The sequence below is a fragment of the Lepisma saccharinum genome, chromosome 23 (assembly GCF_977018435.1).
Source record: "Lepisma saccharinum chromosome 23, izLepSacc3.1, whole genome shotgun sequence".
Lineage (NCBI taxonomy): Eukaryota > Metazoa > Arthropoda > Insecta > Zygentoma > Lepismatidae > Lepisma > Lepisma saccharinum.
In genome coordinates, this window is record NC_139251.1 from 47,769,665 (window position 1) to 47,788,142 (window position 18,478).

At 37.3% G+C, this 18,478-nt stretch overlaps 1 protein-coding gene across 2 annotated transcripts in view; it reads right to left on the reverse strand.

The window, feature by feature from the left end:
* Positions 1-5,836: 5,836 nt before the first annotated feature.
* Positions 5,837-18,478, reverse strand: part of LOC146005399 (torsin-1A-like) — a 30,913-nt gene continuing 18,271 nt past the window's right edge. The window contains exons 6-7 of one of the 2 annotated variants that reach the window (XM_083144636.1): positions 15,014-15,188; positions 5,837-8,556 (exon numbers count right to left, since the gene is read on the reverse strand). In XM_083144636.1, the coding sequence (XP_083000762.1) occupies positions 8,421-8,556; positions 15,014-15,188 (311 nt within the window). In that variant the 3' untranslated portion in view covers positions 5,837-8,420. Of the gene's footprint in view, positions 8,557-11,812; positions 11,896-15,013; positions 15,189-18,478 lie in introns of those variants that run through there. The other variant, XM_083144638.1, reaches the window with a different exon arrangement.

The following is an 18,478-nucleotide window of genomic DNA, read 5'->3' on the forward strand; positions in this document are numbered from 1 at the left end:
ATTTTTAGACATATCGAGTAATTTTGTTTGGTAAAAATCTGATATTCCCCGGACACCTATAACTTCTTCGTTTTGTCAATTTTTGACATTTGTACTTACCTATCTGCTTCGCGGAACATTCTTTAACGTGTATTCACGTTTTTTTGATCAAAGTAATTGCAATTTTTTTTTTTTAAAAAAAAATGTATTTGTAACTGAAGAACGTACGTTTCCGCAAATGGTTTGTGGGGCTATGTGTCAATTGTTCGTGGGGCTATGCATATTTTTTTCGAAACAAATTTTTAACTATTCTAACCTATACGTGACCCTACCTAACCTAACCTTACCGGAAATGGTTCGTGGAGCTATGCGTCAATGGTTGAATTTCCACTATGAAACATTCCCACATCACACAAAACACCTTCCAGATGTTAGACAATGCTACAGCAACTTATTACCCACATTTATTTATTTTTACAGAAGAAACTACTTACCGTAATAAGTTCCTGTAGCATTGTCGAACATCGGGAAGGTGTTTTGTGTGATGTGGGAATGTTTCATAGCTGAAATTCATGTTGTTCGTTGAAAATTAATTCTCCGACGGAGAATAGCTAGCCCCACGAACCATTGGCGTGTGGATAAATCTATATATTTACTGCTGTTGTATGTAAAGAAAAATTTGCCACAGCTACAAAGTAGACAAGATGTACATTCCTATACTACAAGAAACAGCAGGCATATAAATATACCCTATCATAGACTCTCAAAATCCCTGAATAGTTATGAAGCTCTAGGATTAAGACTATTTAATAAGCTACCTCTTGATGTGACAAATATGCCTATGAAAGTATTTAAACATAAACTGTATGCCTGGTTAGTTGCTATACCATTGTACTCAACTCCAGAATTTCTTGAAATTAAAAATATTGTATTTTAGTGCAACTTAAACATAAAATGGGTTATAATTTTATAATATATTTCACATGTATTTTGTTCTTGACGTTGTCTATTGCTGTGCAAGCTTAATGACAATAAAATATTATTATTATTATTAGTTAGTTCTGTTAGGTTAGGAAACATAGTTAAATTTGGTGTCGTGTTAGTATCAGGATCTAGAAATTGGAAATAATTGCGAACCATTGGCGCTAACCCCACGAACCATTGGCACGTGGTTAGGTTAGGAAACATAGTTAAAATTTGGTGTCGTGTTAGTATCAGGATCTAGATATTGGAAATAATTGCGAACCATTGGCGCTAGCCCCACGAACGTGGTTAGGTTAGTTCATCTCAGGCAAGCGAAAAGGCCTATCAGAAAGACGTACTGCTAATGTGAAAAATTGCAATTAATTTAATGAAAACAACGTTGATACACCTTCAGGAATGTTCCGTGAAGCAGATACGTAAGTACGAACGAAACGAAAAAATTAGAGGTGTCCGAAGGATAGTAAATTTTTACCATATCAGATTAGTACCTTTTGTTTTGTTCGCTTTTGCTTGCGTTACACGCGATATGGTGGAGAAATCTTGACTGGCATTGTCTATGATCAGTGGTTATGCAGTGTTGCAACCTTCTTCATAGAAAAATACCTACTTTTGTGTTACTGATTTTGTATTTCTTTCAACCATGCAAGGTTGGGTTAGGTTAGGTTCTGTTAGGTTATGCAAACATAGTTGAAATTGTTTTTTAAAATTAGGAAAATTGAAGATAATTGATTTTTTGGGACATTCCAATTCCTTCACAATTCCATGGTGAATTTCAAATTCTACTGGATCTTCAACGCTGTGCAATTTCACCACGCATCCTGTGCACGTCATGTTGTCGTAAGTTCGTAATCAGAAATGATGAACAGAAACACACATTTATTTACGTTCTACAACTGTTACACAGTTACAAAACCTCATATTTGGAAACACTGACTGGTTCTTACGTCATTAAATGCACGCAAAAATTTGGTTCACGTAATAGACGGACATCAAGGGAACAGCTTTCGAACAGCATCAGAGTGAAATTAATGTCGAAAATTACATGATTTACCGGCAAAAAAATTTAAGTGAGGGGAAAACACACTTCCAAGACCTTCCTAAAGTATAAACAAACTCATTTCGGTAAGTACTTTCTCCTGTAAAATTGAAGAAATATGTTTTGCGGAAACGAAAATTTTACCAATTTTTCTAATTTTAAAAAAGAAATTTGACTAGTTTGCCTAACCCAACAGGGTAAATTTCTCGTATCGGACAAATGGCTGAAATTTGCTAGTTCATTTAATTTGAATATTCGTACTTACGTATTCTGCATTGAGAAACATTGCTGAAGGTGGCATTTCGCTTATTTCACGGAAATAAGCTCTATTTGCGACATATCGAGTAAGTTTTCTTAGTTTCTTTTTGCCTTCGGTAACATGCAAAATGGCGGTCACAGTTACGTATTCTGCATTGAGAAACATTGCTGAAGGTGGCATTTCGCTTATTTCACGGAAATAAGCTCTATTTGCGACATATCGAGTAAGTTTTCTTAGTTTCTTTTTGCCTTCGGTAACATGCAAAATGGCGGTCACAGTTTCACTACCGTACTCGGCATGCTGTGTTTCTACCCCACTCCACCCAAAAATACCTATGTAGCCCTACAAACCATTGTCGCAGAGCCCAACAAAATTTTAACTATGCTTGCCTAACCTTTCCGGAAATGATTCGTGGGGCTATCAGTCAATGGTTAGTAGGGCTACCCGTTAATTCTTACATGCGTCCATGGCATTTTAACAACAGATTCGTGATTAGAAGGCCAAATTTAGTTAGTATACCAAATATTAACGTAATTAGACACATTCTCTATATTCTTCATTCATACCCGAAGTTGTTGTGGGATACTATTTTTTTCGAAGACTTTCAACACTGTAATTGGACAGAAAAAAACACTAGTCTCTGTGATCGCGATTTTACCCAATATTTTCCAAATTATTCCGGTTTTATAGCAAGAATGTCATTTTTAAAGTATTCTGGTTCAATCCCAAACAAAAATACATAAAGTGATTTTTAGAATATTGCTTTCTTTAACTTCTGTTTCCACACATATTTAGAATTTACAGACTTCTAATGGCATGTAAACGTATGGGTTGTAGAAGTTACACACAGGAGTGTGCTTAGATGCAACCATAATGTATCAAACCTGCTTTTTCTATCATGAATATATGATGGGTCCGTTCCAAAAGTCATAAGGAAATGTAGAAAAGTAACTTTCCTCTTGAACCTGGTGAAAGTAGTTATTATTGCGACTTTAGGAACAACACCGACTGTGTTTTGCTTGGAATATTTACGAATGGCGAATAATTTAATCGTTGCTACATTAGCAGAAATAAAATGTGCTGCAGATGTCAATGTTAATAACAATGAACTACCAAGAATAAGAATTGGCACCTGCATTAAAGTTTGCTTTTAAAATAAAACAAGTCAAATCTACCACTACCACAAATAATATACTGGGTGATTTTTTTAACCTGAATCATTTGAATATCTTGCAAAAAATCATCCTACAAAAAAATGTTCCAAATAAAAAGTTGATAGTTTGGAGGGGGAAGTTTAGTGGTGCAACAAAAGAACACCCCCCTCCCCCTCTTGTAGGTGGGGAGGGGGGCAACTTTGAAATTTCAAATAGAAACCCCTATTTTCTATTACAGATTCGGATTTTACGGAAAAAAAAATACATAAGTTTTGTCTGAAACATTTTTTTCGATTCGTGTTAGATGGCGCTATAATCGACAAATTTTCATTTCTTGAATGTTCAAATTCATTTAAATTCAAAAAATAAAACATTCTAATGCATGAACTTTGTACTAATTCTTGACAAATCTTTTGAGATTTCATTAAGCTGGTAATTCGCCTATTTACAACATTTAAAAGTTAGATTCGATATTTGTTTAATTTTTTTTATTGTTGTGTCAAAGATGCTTAACAAAGCTCCAACAGAAAAATAAAATAAAACAATGTCAAGAAACAATTCCTTTTTAGACTTTTCCTGTTAAATCATTGTTTGTTTTTCATTGTTTTTTAGATCACAATAATGCCCCGAGCGATTAATTTGACTAAGCTGTTGATACTTTTTAATATCAATGGATGTATTAACTGTAGAAGAGAAAATTGAAATGGTTCTTGTGTATGGAGAATCTGGCAGGAATCTCTGTCAAGCTGTCGTTGTTTATGCTCAGCGTTTTCCAGACAGGGTGCGTTCTTTCGCCTCGTTTCAACGTACAGTCAATCAATTTACTACTGAAGGAAGTGTTAAACCTAAACAAAGGACCCGTCGAAGAACAGTTACTGGAGAAGAAAATGAAATTAATGTGTTGGCTGCTGTGGCCAATGATCCTCATGTCAGCTCGCGAGAAGTAGCTCGAAATTCCGGATTGTCCCAGAGCAGTGTTTTGAAGATTTTACAGCGTCATAAATATCATCCATATCATGTGTCATTGCATCAAGAACTTCATGGCAATGATTATCAAAATCGAGTGACGTTTTGTCAGTGGGCACGTGAACAAATACAAATTTCTTTCGTCTGGTATTGTCTCTCTGATGATTCATCTTTTACAAACCACGGAACCATTTTGAAACTTAATGTAATTGGGAAGTGAATGTACTTTACCAGCAATCGAGATATCTAGAGCTAAGAATTGTCGAGTAATTTTGTATTTTCAAAATAAATTTATTTGTTTTACAACAATTTCAAGTCCTGGAACAAAAATGTTTTATTTTTTGAATTTAAATGAATTGCGAAATGAAATACATTGGTTTTAAAGTGTAAACATTCAAGGAATGAAAATTTGTCGATTATAGCGCCATCTATCACGAATCAAAAAAAATGTTTCAGACAAAACTTATGTATTTTTTTACGTAAAATCCGAATCTGCAATAAAAAATAGGGGTTTCGATTTGAAATTTCAAAGTTGCCCCCTGCCCCTCCTACAAGAGGGGGAGGGGGGTGTTCTTTTGTTGCACCACTAAACTTCCCCCTCCAAACTATCAACATTTTATTTGGAACATTTTTTTTGTAGAATGATTTTTTTTTCAAGATATTCAAATGATTCAGGTTAAAAAAATCACCCGGTATAAGCTGTTCATCTCTGTACACCCAGATTTCGACCAACTATTAAGTACATTATTAAAAAAAAAAGTTAACAATTTTCATCATTATCTTGAATACTTGTGCGAATTTCACTTGCACGTTTCAGATGCTTTGCTCTGGCCCAACACCTGCCTCCCATGTGCACATACTCCCTATATAAATCATCGGAAATCCTTGTTTATTGCACAAACTGTTAGTAATTTTGCTATAAGATTTGAAAAATAAGATAAACAATGTTTTCACCAAGAATGTATGTTTTGCCACAAAATTTCCTGTTTTGGTATACTAATCTACGATCTCTTTCTAGTACTAAAGAAAAAAAAAACACAAAAAAACCTGCAATACTTGCTCAAAGAAACATGCTGCATAATTTCCTTTGTCTCTCCAATTACATTGCAATTTGCACACTTCTACGTATCACACGTTCACATTCAAATGCAGTTTCTCTCTCAAGGTGAATATTGTCTTGTCACAAAAAGGACTGCAAAACGTTATGTAAACATTTTGGTTTGGACCCTTTATTTAACAGAAGAGTTGTCAGTGACATCATTTTCCTACAGAAATTGACTGTCAATGTTCCAAACCATGACCATTAATGTAGGCCACCACAGTGCAAGACAACGGAAACTATTCTACACAGATTGACAAGAGTCAAAGGCTTCACCTGCAGAGCGAATGCAGGACACAGTGAATGAACTACTAAAAGCTGTAGAATTTGACATATTCACAAATTTATTTAATGCACTGAAGAAAAAAATACAAGTTCATAAATTAGTGTAAATACAGATGTTCATTTTATATTCTCTTTTCTTTTTCTATGTAAAATATATTGTGTTCAACATAATTGGGATATATATCCTGTGCTGAACTAATAAATAATAATAATAACACAATATGTAGTTTCTTTGGGTCAGACATGTATGAGAAGTGTAACAAATGTCATCATTTGTAATTTTAAAAAGTGCCCTTAACCCTTATATATACCTTTATATTATATCGTATATTAACCCTTAACCGAATCCTCATTCAACACTTCTTTTATGCGGCACTATGCTCTGTGCCTAGAAACATCCACGATCTGATGAAGGAGGCAGTTTGACCTCCAAAACGTTGTCCTAATATGACTCCATACTCACTCACGTAAGTAGTTAAATTAATTAATAGTATTCAATGTATTTATTTCCCACTTATTAAACTTATTGATAATAACAATGCATGATCATTATTTTCTGAAATTTGTGATGACAAAAAATTGCCATAATTCTTAGAATTCCTGGGATTCCTGGTCAGTAAAAGTCCAATAATGCACTTGACCTCCTTACTTCCAAAACAATTTGATAAATTATAAGCATATTAAATGTTCGACATTATAAGCACATTGTTTACTCCCTGGAAAGTGAAAGGTTTCAATACAGGGTTATTAAAAAAAAAAAGAAGAAACCTTCAAATGATTGTAACTTTTGTTGTTATTGAGATGTGTTATGAAAAGAGTAACTCAAAAAGTTTTATTTTAGTGACAGCCTGCAACCGGAGTACTTGCCAGTGACATCACATGATCAGTTTTCCCAAAATGGCTGCTACCCTGACGGAGATGGGTTTTTGAAAGTTTGATTCTGCTACCGTAGTACGCAGGACCGAATTTAAAAAGGCTCCACATAGCAGTCTGCAGCTTGGAATGACACAGGATGTTGATTTTCCTGAACTTCGGAGGAATGTTCGCCAGATATCTTCCACATGTTCCCCCGATGTTGATAGCCTCCCACTGCTTTTGCCTCTACAGAGTATCTTAAAATGTTCTTATCCAATAGTAGATGAATTGCCTGCTAGCTGGAAAATCTTCAAATTGGGACCTGAATTTGCGGTAGCAGACTAGCCTTTCAAAACTCCATAACACAAAAAGCCTTCTCTCTGTCAGGGTAGGAATCATTTTGGGAAAAGTTGTCATGTGGCACCACTAGCGGGTATTACGGTTGCTGGCTGTCACTAAAATAAAACTTTTTGAGTTACTCGTTCAGGGTGGCTACTCACTGGGAATTCCGGGAATTGTGTGTGAATTTTTCTCCGTAGACGTGAAAAATTGCAACTTTTATTAATCGAAATCCCATTGAATTTATACACATTTATTGTCCCAAGGCAAGTTTTCCAGTGTACTTTTTTTGTTATCGAGGAAGGAAAAAAAAAGCATGGAAAATAAAACAAAATTCTCTCAGTTCGTTTGCTTTGTTAATGTCCTTTGCAGAACAATCTCTCTGACAGATGGAAAATTATTGCAAGATATCTTGAAGTTGATATGTAATTTGAGTTTGAAATTCTTATCGAATTAATAATTTGTCGTACATTATTATATCCTGTAACATTTGTGAATTGTGTTTGTAGAATGTGTTTTGATTCTGAGTATGTGAAATGGCAAATGTAAACTCCACACCTTAAATTAAATATTTTAAATATATATACCATTTAATTGAATTGTTGGATAAATTGTAACCACACAGAGTAGAGTATCTTTTCATAACATATTAGCACATCTCAATAACAACAAAAGTTACAATCTTTTCAGTGTCAATTTCTTTTTGAATAACCCTGTATTTTAAAAATATAATAGATATAGATTTACCATATAATTTATGAATATTAAAACACACATATTTTATAAATATCTTACAATATATATATATATATATACAAAGTTCATTTATTTAATAAACAAATTGCAGTTTATGGGAATGGTTGGGGCTTTAAAACAATCAATCGAAAAGTACTACAGTATAAAATTATAGCAAGCAGTTGTACATTGAAATAGTCACAGAATACATACATCATGTCACACTCGCATGTTACATTACCTACTCTTTCAAATGACTAGATTTTAAGAACAGTAATAACATTTCAAAGCTCAACTTTCTTCAACTTGTCACATGTGTAAATTATAGTTGTCTTGTTAAATAGAAACGCTACATTCAACACCTGAGATTAACTATACATTTCTATTTATGCTGCTTTTATGAATGTTTATAAAGCTGTACACTATTCTATTATAGTAGGTTGCTTAATCACATTCTTTTTAACCATAAAATGTCATGTTTAGAAAAAAAATATAATTACAAAGTTTTGTTACTTCAAAAAAATAGAGCAAATTCAATATAATTGTATCAGTCAATTGTCAATTCCTCACAAATACATGTTAAAAGTTCACAAGAGGTTGACTAAAATAATAACTGCTTCATATTGGTTGTGAAAAAATTGTGTTTGAGTAGTTGCAATTAAGTTGTCAACTATGCATTCCTTGTCATATACAATTATGACATTAACACCACATAAAGTACTTTCACTATCAAAGTTCATTATCTTCTATGTCATGTAACATTTCTTCAATCACCATGTCTACTTTCTGCATAACATGTTTGCATCCTGTTGTAGAATATACTTCACCATCTTCAGGATAATATGTCATTTCATTAACTACTCTCCTGAAAGAAGGAGAAAGTGAAAATTATGTAGGTACTCAAGTGAAAATTTTAACATAAAAGCCCAAATATATATTTTTTTTAATTTTAACAAAAAAAAATAAAATCCTGAGCATACTCGGTGTTGTTATATGTTTACTAGTATGGACTCGTTTGTTGTGATTCTCACTATAGTGGAACCACAAGCAAAAAAACCTGCGCAGAAGCACATCGCATCGGCGGGTGGGGGAAAGGGTACTGGGGAGCAACATTCGCGCTGGCTCACGTCAGCGTTGCCAGGACTATTGTTTTCTCGGGAGAATTCCATAATAAACTATTGCTATGGAACCTTCAACGGCCAGCTTAAAAACACGTTTCCTGCTCATCTTACTTGAACATGGAGGGGAGATGTGGAGTGGAACTCCACTCAGCCGTGAAGAGTGCTGTTTGAACTGTGAAATTATGTCAAACGCTACTCAATTGTGATAGGACAGTATTTTATTACTTTTACTACATTACTATTTTTAGATGGCTTATTTTATCCCCCCCTAAACTCTATTTCTTTTTTAGTTGTTTTACGTCGCTTTTATTCCTCTACGGGTAAGTACCACAATATGGATGAATGAAAAACTGATGATGTGACACAAACACAGTGAAACGTTCTTGCCTTACGAGGTAGAAACACTGACTTCGTAGCGTGGGCAAATTATGTTATGCATGTGTGTGTTTTTGGGTGTGTGTGTGTGTGTATTTCTAGCAGATGGGGAGGATGGGTGGCACCCTAGCATAAGCATTGCTATCTTGAATTATTGAGGAAAACATGCTGTCTAATTCACCAAATATATTTCACATACGTAAAGCATTTTCTCATTATCGTGCAAGACGCGTGCCCACCCCTATCGATAGCTGTACACCGAACACCAGCAGAAGGCAAATTGATTTGTTATTGTTAGCATTCGACTTGAAAGATTGTGCCTATGCCGCCCCTCCGCCCCCAAGAACGTCGTTCATCCACTACTATTAGATCATCGGATTTTGTAGCAGATCTTCTGGTTTCCCAAGGAAAAATCTCCCGAATTTTTCAAATCTGACCTGGCAACACTGCCCCGAACACCGATAACGGCAGGGAAGTTGCGCGAACGCTTTGGACGGAAGGTTTTTTTCCTTATGGTCGAGCTATAGGTGTCACCATAATTTCTTTCATTTTTCATTTCGTTCTTGTTGTTCCCGCTAGATATCACTGTAATTGCTTTAGTTTTGCATTATATTCTTACTGTTGCCAGTAGCTTATCTAAGTCGGACAGTTCCAGCAGCTACCACTTTTCGTACGCATGTTAGAGGTGTTCATGAACAGTATTTGTGCTAATGTGCCTCTTAGTTAAATGCTGAGTGGTAATATGCATTTGTGTCAGAGATAAGAAAAAATGCTGTTTATTTCATCACAAATATACTCGGGATTTTAAAATAGTTACTTTGTGAGGCCATAATTTCATTGTTGAGTTCTTAAAAATTACTCAAATACAAAAATTACATGAAAATTTAAACATATTTTTTGTAACATTCTGTACGTTAAGAGGTTAATAGTTAACAATAAAGACATGCAAAATATGTTTATATTAGGTTTGAGTCATGTATGGCACACACACTACTGGAAAAGAATTAATAAAAAATCCACATTAAGCATAATTCTCAGAATACAAGACTCCATGAAATCGTAGGTCAGTATTGTGCATACTCTGTACAGAGATTAAATCTATACTGGTACTGCTTTCTTATCAGCACATTTTCTACCTTCCTGATAAAGATTAAAATTCAGCACTGTAGTTTGAAATTATTTATAAATAACCACTTGTACGCTCAGTCCCGCACCATGGCTGTGCAGTCTATCGTGTCATGCTTTGGGCTCGGGATATGCTCGTACGCATGTTCGGGTCTCCTGGAGGAAGCATAACAACTTTACTCCTGAGATTTTGGTCTGTGTATGGGACCTGTGGCCAGCCACCATCGTGAGGAAGTTGGGGAGCTAAGAATGAGTAGCATAACCCGGTCAGGGAAGCCTACAGCAAAGACTGGGAGTTCGTCGTGCTGACCACATATCACCCCGTAGCTGATTGGATGACTTTTCACCTTGGGTGAGTGAGTAGGATCAGGTGGGAGTGAGGTGGGCCAAAGTAACATACGAGAGATGCAAGCCTGGACCACCACCAAGACTGCCAATGTGACACCTGAGCATTGGCTTATTTTCAATGAAATGAGACTCAGGTTTGGTCTCTGTCCATTTGTCAGGAGAAGAAAAAAAAATGTTCATTTTGGATTTGAAAGAAATGGACCTTCAGTGCTGGAAATATTTCTTCCATGAATGTTCTTTGGTTTTTCCTGATTTTTTCTGTTGTTTCATGTTGGTTTAATTTGATCCACAACAAATGCAAATAAATAAAATAAAGAATGATTGATTTGCTTTATTTTACTTTACTTCACTTTTTGTGACACTTTTGGCTAATTTGAGAAGATGGGGATGAGTGATGATATGATGAAATTGATGAATGGACACTCACAAACAGCCATGCCTAAGCAAGGATTCGAACATGGGCCCCCGGTGTCGCGCAATGTGCTAACCACTCTGCCACGGGGGCCGGCAAATAAAATAAATATATTTTTTTTAAAATTTGGATTTGATATAAAATGTTGGGTGCATCAGCACTGAGGCTATTTTGCACCCATCACATTATACAGAGTACAGCCCCTTACCATAACTAAAATAGCGAAATTGCAGTGTTGTATTACTAAAATATTAAAATATTCTGACTTTCGTTGAAAGCTGAGACTGTAAAGGGGCACTCAGCACACAAAATTATACTGGCCAGAGCCTCGTTCATCTTCAAAATGCAGTCCAGGGTGTACTACATAGAAGTGAGGTTGACAATTGGGTGTACTATGTGGAAGGTCACCCCATACACCCTAAAATAAAATAAAAGAGGACGAACATGTAGTGTTTGAATATGTCACGTTATCAGTAAATTATAGTGAAGTCTGAATAGATAAGAATATTTAGTCTTTGTAGAGATAAATCATCTGCATCAACCAAGAAGAGCTGCTGCATAGTTTATGTATTTATCCATTTTTGCATATCATGTATTTTACATGTTAAGCATGAAAAATTTCCTAATGAATAGTAAAAGATATAATTCACCATTACTTTGATGGTTATTAACCCTAGCAAGCTAAGGCTTTGTCACATTGACGATGCACAAATACAAAAAGGAATCGCCACCCTTTCTTACCACACGATGTGCTTGGCACCCTCGGTACCTTCAATTGGCCTTGAACTGTGGAGGGAGTGACAGTCTGGGTTGACTTGCTGTCCTGTTGACAAATTATTTGATATTATTTTATCTGCGTAGTCATTCTCACGAAGCATTAGCTTTAAGGTAAGCAAATCTGCCACATCTATTTTTTGTTTCGAGAAGGAAAAAAATCAATTGTGTTATGCAAAACAAAACTAAAAACGTCTTGCTGCCTTAGACAACTCATGACACAGCATAAATTTATCAAACCTCCAAATAACCTGTGATAACCATGAAAGGAAAGGAGGATGACAAAAATGTTTATCAGCCATTGTTCCAAAGCAATATGTGAAGAATACCACACAAATTGCTGTTTTAAATGTAACTATGAGCGTTAAATCATGTCAAAACTTTTTTGTTTGTTACTAATAGTATCAGAAACACATTTATATTACGAGGGTCACTATTTATATTTTGAGCCTAACAATGAAAAAACAGGAATTTGGCATTGAAAACTGCTTTATTGTTTTTCGAAGTATTCTCCTTTATGGTCAATACACTTTTGCATTCGTTCGAACCATTTGTCACAGCAGTTTTTCCAATCTTCTTGAGACGCCTCCATATTATGGTTTTTGAACGCATCAACGGCGTCTTCCGCCGACGACAATCGTTGTCCACGCAATTTATTCTTGACATTCGGGAACAAGAAGAAGTCATTGGGTGCCAAATCAGGACTGTACGGCGGATGACCCATCAATTAGATTTTTTGACTGTTCATAAAGTCGGTTGTTCGACGAGATGTGTGACAGCTGGCATTGTCTTGATGAAGAATGATCGGACGGCATTTGTTTGTTTTCCGTATTTGACCGAAGACCTCTGGCAAACAAATTGTTCTGTACCATTCACAGTTGACCGTTCTATGTTCCTCTAAAGGCACAGTTGCCACATGACCAGTTTTCCCGAAAAAACGAGGCGACCATTTGTTTCGATGTGCTTCGAGCGCGAACAACTTTTGTTGGATTGGGTTCATCTTGAAACACCCATACAGTTGACTGCTGTTTACGTTCCAGCCCATATGCATATATCCATGATTCGTCACCTGTTACAATCTTATATACGTCTTTTGAAGCACCACGATTGTATTTATTGAGCATTTGTTTGCACCAATTGACGCGAGCGTCTTTTTGAGTTTTTGTCAAATTGTGTGGGATCCAACAAGAACATACCTTTCTCACAGCTAAATGATCATGTAATATTTTATATATGCTGGCGGAACTAATGCCTATGGTTGCCTCAATCTGACAGTATGTCACATGACGATCTTGCAGTATTAGGTTTTACACAGCATCAATGTTTTCTTGAACAACAACTGATTTTGGACAACCTTCGCGAATCTTGTCGGTGAGCGAATGGCGGCCACGATTAAATTCATTATACCAGCATTTCACAGTGGAAAAGGATGGGGCTTCATCGCCAAATGTGGAAGTAAGTTGATCGATGCACTCTTGTCTTGATAATCCACGTCGAAAATCGTAAAAAATCATCGCACGAAAATGTTCACGAGTTAATTCCATTTTATTGTTGTCGCGCAATCTCCAAGGCAACATAAACAACACAAATGAAGCTATTGACAAAACATTTGAAGTAGGTTATGGTCAATAATGCCAGACGATTCCGTGCAAACGTCAAATTGCATCTAACTTCAATCAGTGTTGCCAAGGCTCAAAATATAAATAGTGACCCTCGTATTAGCCAATTTTAGTTGCCAATAAAACTCTTCCTATAAAGCAAAAGAGTAAGGCAGTCAGAATGATTTTTCACCTTAGCTCTCTCGTTAAATTCATATATAAAAAAAAAAACTGAAAAAAATTGGTTGTAAAATTAATTTTTACCACCTATATACCTAGTCTTACCATAAATACTGTCACAAAGTTCTAAGTAAATTGAGATATTTTAATATCCTAATAACATTACTGAAATGAATCAAAATCAAAATCATTATTCAAAATGGCCACCCTTAGCACGCACACAGTCCTTTAGTCTTTGTGGGCCACTCATCAATTGAATTACGCAACACAGCGACTGGAAAATCAGCAACTGGCTTCAGAAGAGACTACTTTAAACTTTGAATATTGGGATATCTCTTCTTGCAAGCTATCTCCTGAAGCTTGGACCACAATTTGTAGTTCGAAGGGTTTAGGTCCGAACTTGCAGAAGGCCAATCTGAAATGGAAATGAAGTGTGGAACATTTGCCTCCAGCCACTGCTGTGTTGTTCGGGCCTTATGTGCTGGGGCTGAATCCTGCTGGAAGCTCCAGTTCTGCCCATGGAAGATGGTGTTGTTGAGATTCTTGTCTAGTCTCTCAAGCACTGTCTTCTGGTACACTTTGGCTGATGTTTTGACCCCTTTTTCACAGAAATGGAGCTCCGTTGTGCCCTCATAGCTGACACCCCACCACACCATGACTGATGAAGGATGATGACCCCCTCTGGACACTTTTCACCAGCTTCTCTAGCAGATTTGGCATGTACCCTATCATTTTGGGCATTGAAAGTCTCCTCAACACTGATACTCTTTTCATCTGTGAAAAGGATGCAACGATGCCCATTTGCCACGTAATGCTGCAGTAAGCACTTTGATTTTAGGAGCCTCTGGTGCTTCAATTCACTTGTCAGAAGGTGTCATTTGTAAGCATGGAGTCCCAGGTCACTACTTAATGTGTGAGACATAGACATTTTTGATATGTTTAGCTCTCGAGCCATCACTGACTGCTTCCTTACCGGATTCCTGCGCACATGTGCCGCCACTACTTTTACCAATTCTGGAGTCCGTACTGTGCACGGTCTGCCTTGCCTTGGGCAATCTTTCACAGCCCGTCTCAATGAAGTGCTGGATTGTGAGGTAAACAAATCTCTCATTAATTTTCAGCTTCTGCAGAAGTTTGAAAATCTCCCCTGGAGATTTGCCTACCTTATGCAGAGCTATAACAGCCACATGATTCTCATACTCGCCCCATTCCATCTTGAACACTTCAAACACACGACTTTCCACTTCTGCAGCTCAACCAGCAATGCCTCACGTTTCACATCATAGCTTCGGCACATGCATGCTTTTCCGGTCGGAGGTACAGCCACCCTCAAAAGTTGTGACAGTATTTATGGTAAGACTAGGTACTGTTCCAACACCACATACTTACTCAATCATCTCAGGAGTAACTTTGACACAATCTTTGGGGTTGCCAAACCTCTTCCGACAACTTGTTTCAAAAGCATCCTTCACACAATGTTTTATATGCTTCTTCTCCAAAGGAAGAAATGGAATATAATGATCTACAAGGTTACTTGCCACTGCATCACTGAGATACAATCCTCCTGAAAAGATCATTAACAATTGATGAATTTAACAAGCAACATTCAAGATGGATCTCCCTGGTAGAAGAGGACAATTGTACAGGGGGTGCCCAAAAATGTATACGCACTTTAAGAGATGTTATCTATGTGCTACTTTTCGAAGTTGAATTGAATTATGGTAGCAATGTGTTGTATGATGTTTGCTCAAATGTTGGCATTAATGAAATTAATGCCGTCACCATGCGACAGGCAGGACAGTCAAAGAAAATGGCGGATGCACAGTCGTCGTTCGAAGAGTGCAAGACCATTTTGGAGTGTTATTTGTAATTCGAGAACATCGTGGAATACAGCGACAATGGAGGTGTGAATATGCAACATAACAGTGGTGTATGCTGGTTCTAATGAGTGGGTAATCTCTGACCCTTGATCCTCAAACTCCAAAAGTTTCCGTGCAAATTATGTCAGGATCCATATTGGATTTTGGAATATTGTGTCGGAATGTTTGTCTTATTGCTACGACCACAATCAATTAATTCTCGTTATTGCAGTTTAATATAAGTGTAGAATTTCAAATAATAAAACAAGACAGTATTATAAAGCTATAAAAAACAACCTGTGAAATATAAAATGAAAGACATGCACTAGTGAAATAAAAACCTGCAATATTAATTTAAGTGCAAAATTCAACTTACTCCAGGACCCGATTACTTGTGCTGTACCACATCCAAAGCACGCTGTTTGTCCAGTTGCATATCAATACGTGTCTGTGCGAAACATTGCAGCTTGACAAAGGAAGTTATGTGACTTTTGGATTTTTCATGTTTGGCACAAGTGTTGCAAAGATTACAGTATCCACCACGCGTCCATACATTCTTTTCAGCACCGAAAAGTAAGCACGGCCAACAAAACAGCAAAGCTTATTGACACGTATAGTTCCTGTCATGCATGGTGTTTTGTCATCATTTGCTTGCGAAAATGCCTCACGTATTCCAGATTTTTGTCTTTGTGTGTAGAAATAAGTTCAAGCGATGACATTGGTCTACCTGTATTAACAATTTGCAACTTCTCCTGAAAAGATCTTGTTCCAAAAGGTTTCACCAGCAAAATCTTGTGTCACATCCATTACCCTTTAACACAGCACTATCACGACAAACACTAACACCTAAATAAATAATAAACACGAAGCACAGCACGAAGCCAATGACTACACGCATTCAGTTTCACGTGCCAAACTTCTGTTGTTGTGTTCCTGGCTCAGAATGAACTTCCCTATGAAAGATAAAAAAAAAAAATCCCTTTCCGAGCTCGAAATGACAAGTTTTAAAAGTTCGAATCATTGCAGGCCAGAGCCAGAATTTTATTTCGGGATGGGGATCATCCCTTATTAGCAGCCGCCACAAAGTTGAAACAGTGGGGTTAGAAGTCCTGAAGATGAATCTCAGATTATTACAACATATTATGCAAGGTGTTTAATCTTGCTAATGAAGTAAAACTAATTACCACTATACACTTTTTAAATTAGATATTTGTAGGATTTCGGGGAGGGGGGTTTCAGCCCCCCCGAGTCCTCCACCTGACTACGTGCCTGATGTGTTTTTTCGTTTTATGTTTAATTCGTTCATCTTCATCACTATTAATCTAAAGAGGCAGAATATAGCAACTTAAATTAACTAATACATAATTTATTTTTGATATCTTTCCCTTTAAAAAATATTCAGTTCCGTGAAAGAAGTATTCTCGCTGCTTTTGAAGATTAGAGAGGAGAAACAAGCACTATTTTTGTAAATACAAGGATGGGGAGAGTCAGCATATAGGTGCTTTAATTGCTTAAGCTTTGAATTTAATTTATGTTCAAGTAACAGAAATCAGCAAGACAGAAGCAAATGTAAAGTGCAAATTAGCGTAGAATTGGTTTGCCCATGTTATTCAATTTTCCTGTTCTTCACACTCTACCGGGTATGTTTTCCCTAGTTCAGCGGAGGGAACGGAAAAGGCTCTGAAGGTTGAGAGTGCGACCGTTGGACTCTCACAAGAAGGATGTTACCCTGGGCACGGAATCACCGTGCCTGAGAAGCAGTGTTTCCTCTCCATCTTTCCTCTCTCCTCCTTCCTCGCCAAGGGTTGTAAGGGAAGCGGGAGGAATGACGTCAGGGTGAGATTCACTGAAGTCATTCCACCGGCTGGAGAAAGGTTCGCAGACATTCAGCAGCAAACGGTTGGAAGCATTCGCACGCTGGAAGCAAAGAAATGTATGCATCGAAATTGGTTTGGAAGAATATTGCGAAGAAATGTGTGTGTGTGTGTGTGTGTGTGTGTGTGTGTGTGTATATATACAGATGGGGGACAAAATAATACGAACACCTGTGAAAAAGTATGCCACATTTCACACCGGCAGTACAGCAGCACCACCTGGCTCTGAAGTCTGCCACCTAGTGGCTGTGAAGGGGAAGGTATTAGTTTGCCAACAGCAGTCATTGGTGGTGCATTCGTCTATCATACGCTCTCAAGAGACACTGCAATGTCAGACCTGACAGAGTTCCAAGAAGGCATGATTGTAGGAGCACATTCAGCTGGAGCCACGGTGACTGAAACCTCAAAGCTTGTTGGGTGTGCAAGGAGCACAGTATCAGCCGTTATGACAGCGTACACAACACAAGGTAAGATGGCATCTTCAAAGCACAACAGTGGACGAAAGACAAAGCTTGCTGCTCGGGATAGGAGGGTGTTGAAGCGCATAGTGGCCCGAAAGCACAAGCAATCGGTATCCGAGATAACATCTGAAATGAACAGGCATCTCCAGGACCCCATTTCAACCAAAACTGTCAAAGGGGAACTCCATGCTGCAAACATTCATGGCCGAGTGGCAATTCATAAGCCATTGGTGACATCACGTAATGCTGTCAAGCGACGCCAATGGTGCAGAGCTCACAGAAGTTGGGCCCCACAGCAGTGGCAACAAGTCATCTGGTCTGATGAATCAACATTCACGTTATTTCAGACCATGGGGCGCGTTTATGTGTGGAGAACGCCTCGAGATGCATTTCATCCTGACTGCCTCTTGCCGACTGTAAAGCATGGAGGTGGGTCCATTATGGTATGGGGCACGATATCTTGGAATGGTGTGGGACCACTTGTTTTTCTGCATGGGAAGATCAATGCCAGTCACTATCGCAGCATTCTGGGGGATCATCTCCATCCTTTTGTCCAGACTTTATTTCCTGGGGACCGACCGCTTTTTCAAGACGACAACGCTCCTATCCACACTGCTGGGTCTGTCCAAACATGGTTTGAAGAACATGACGATCGATTAC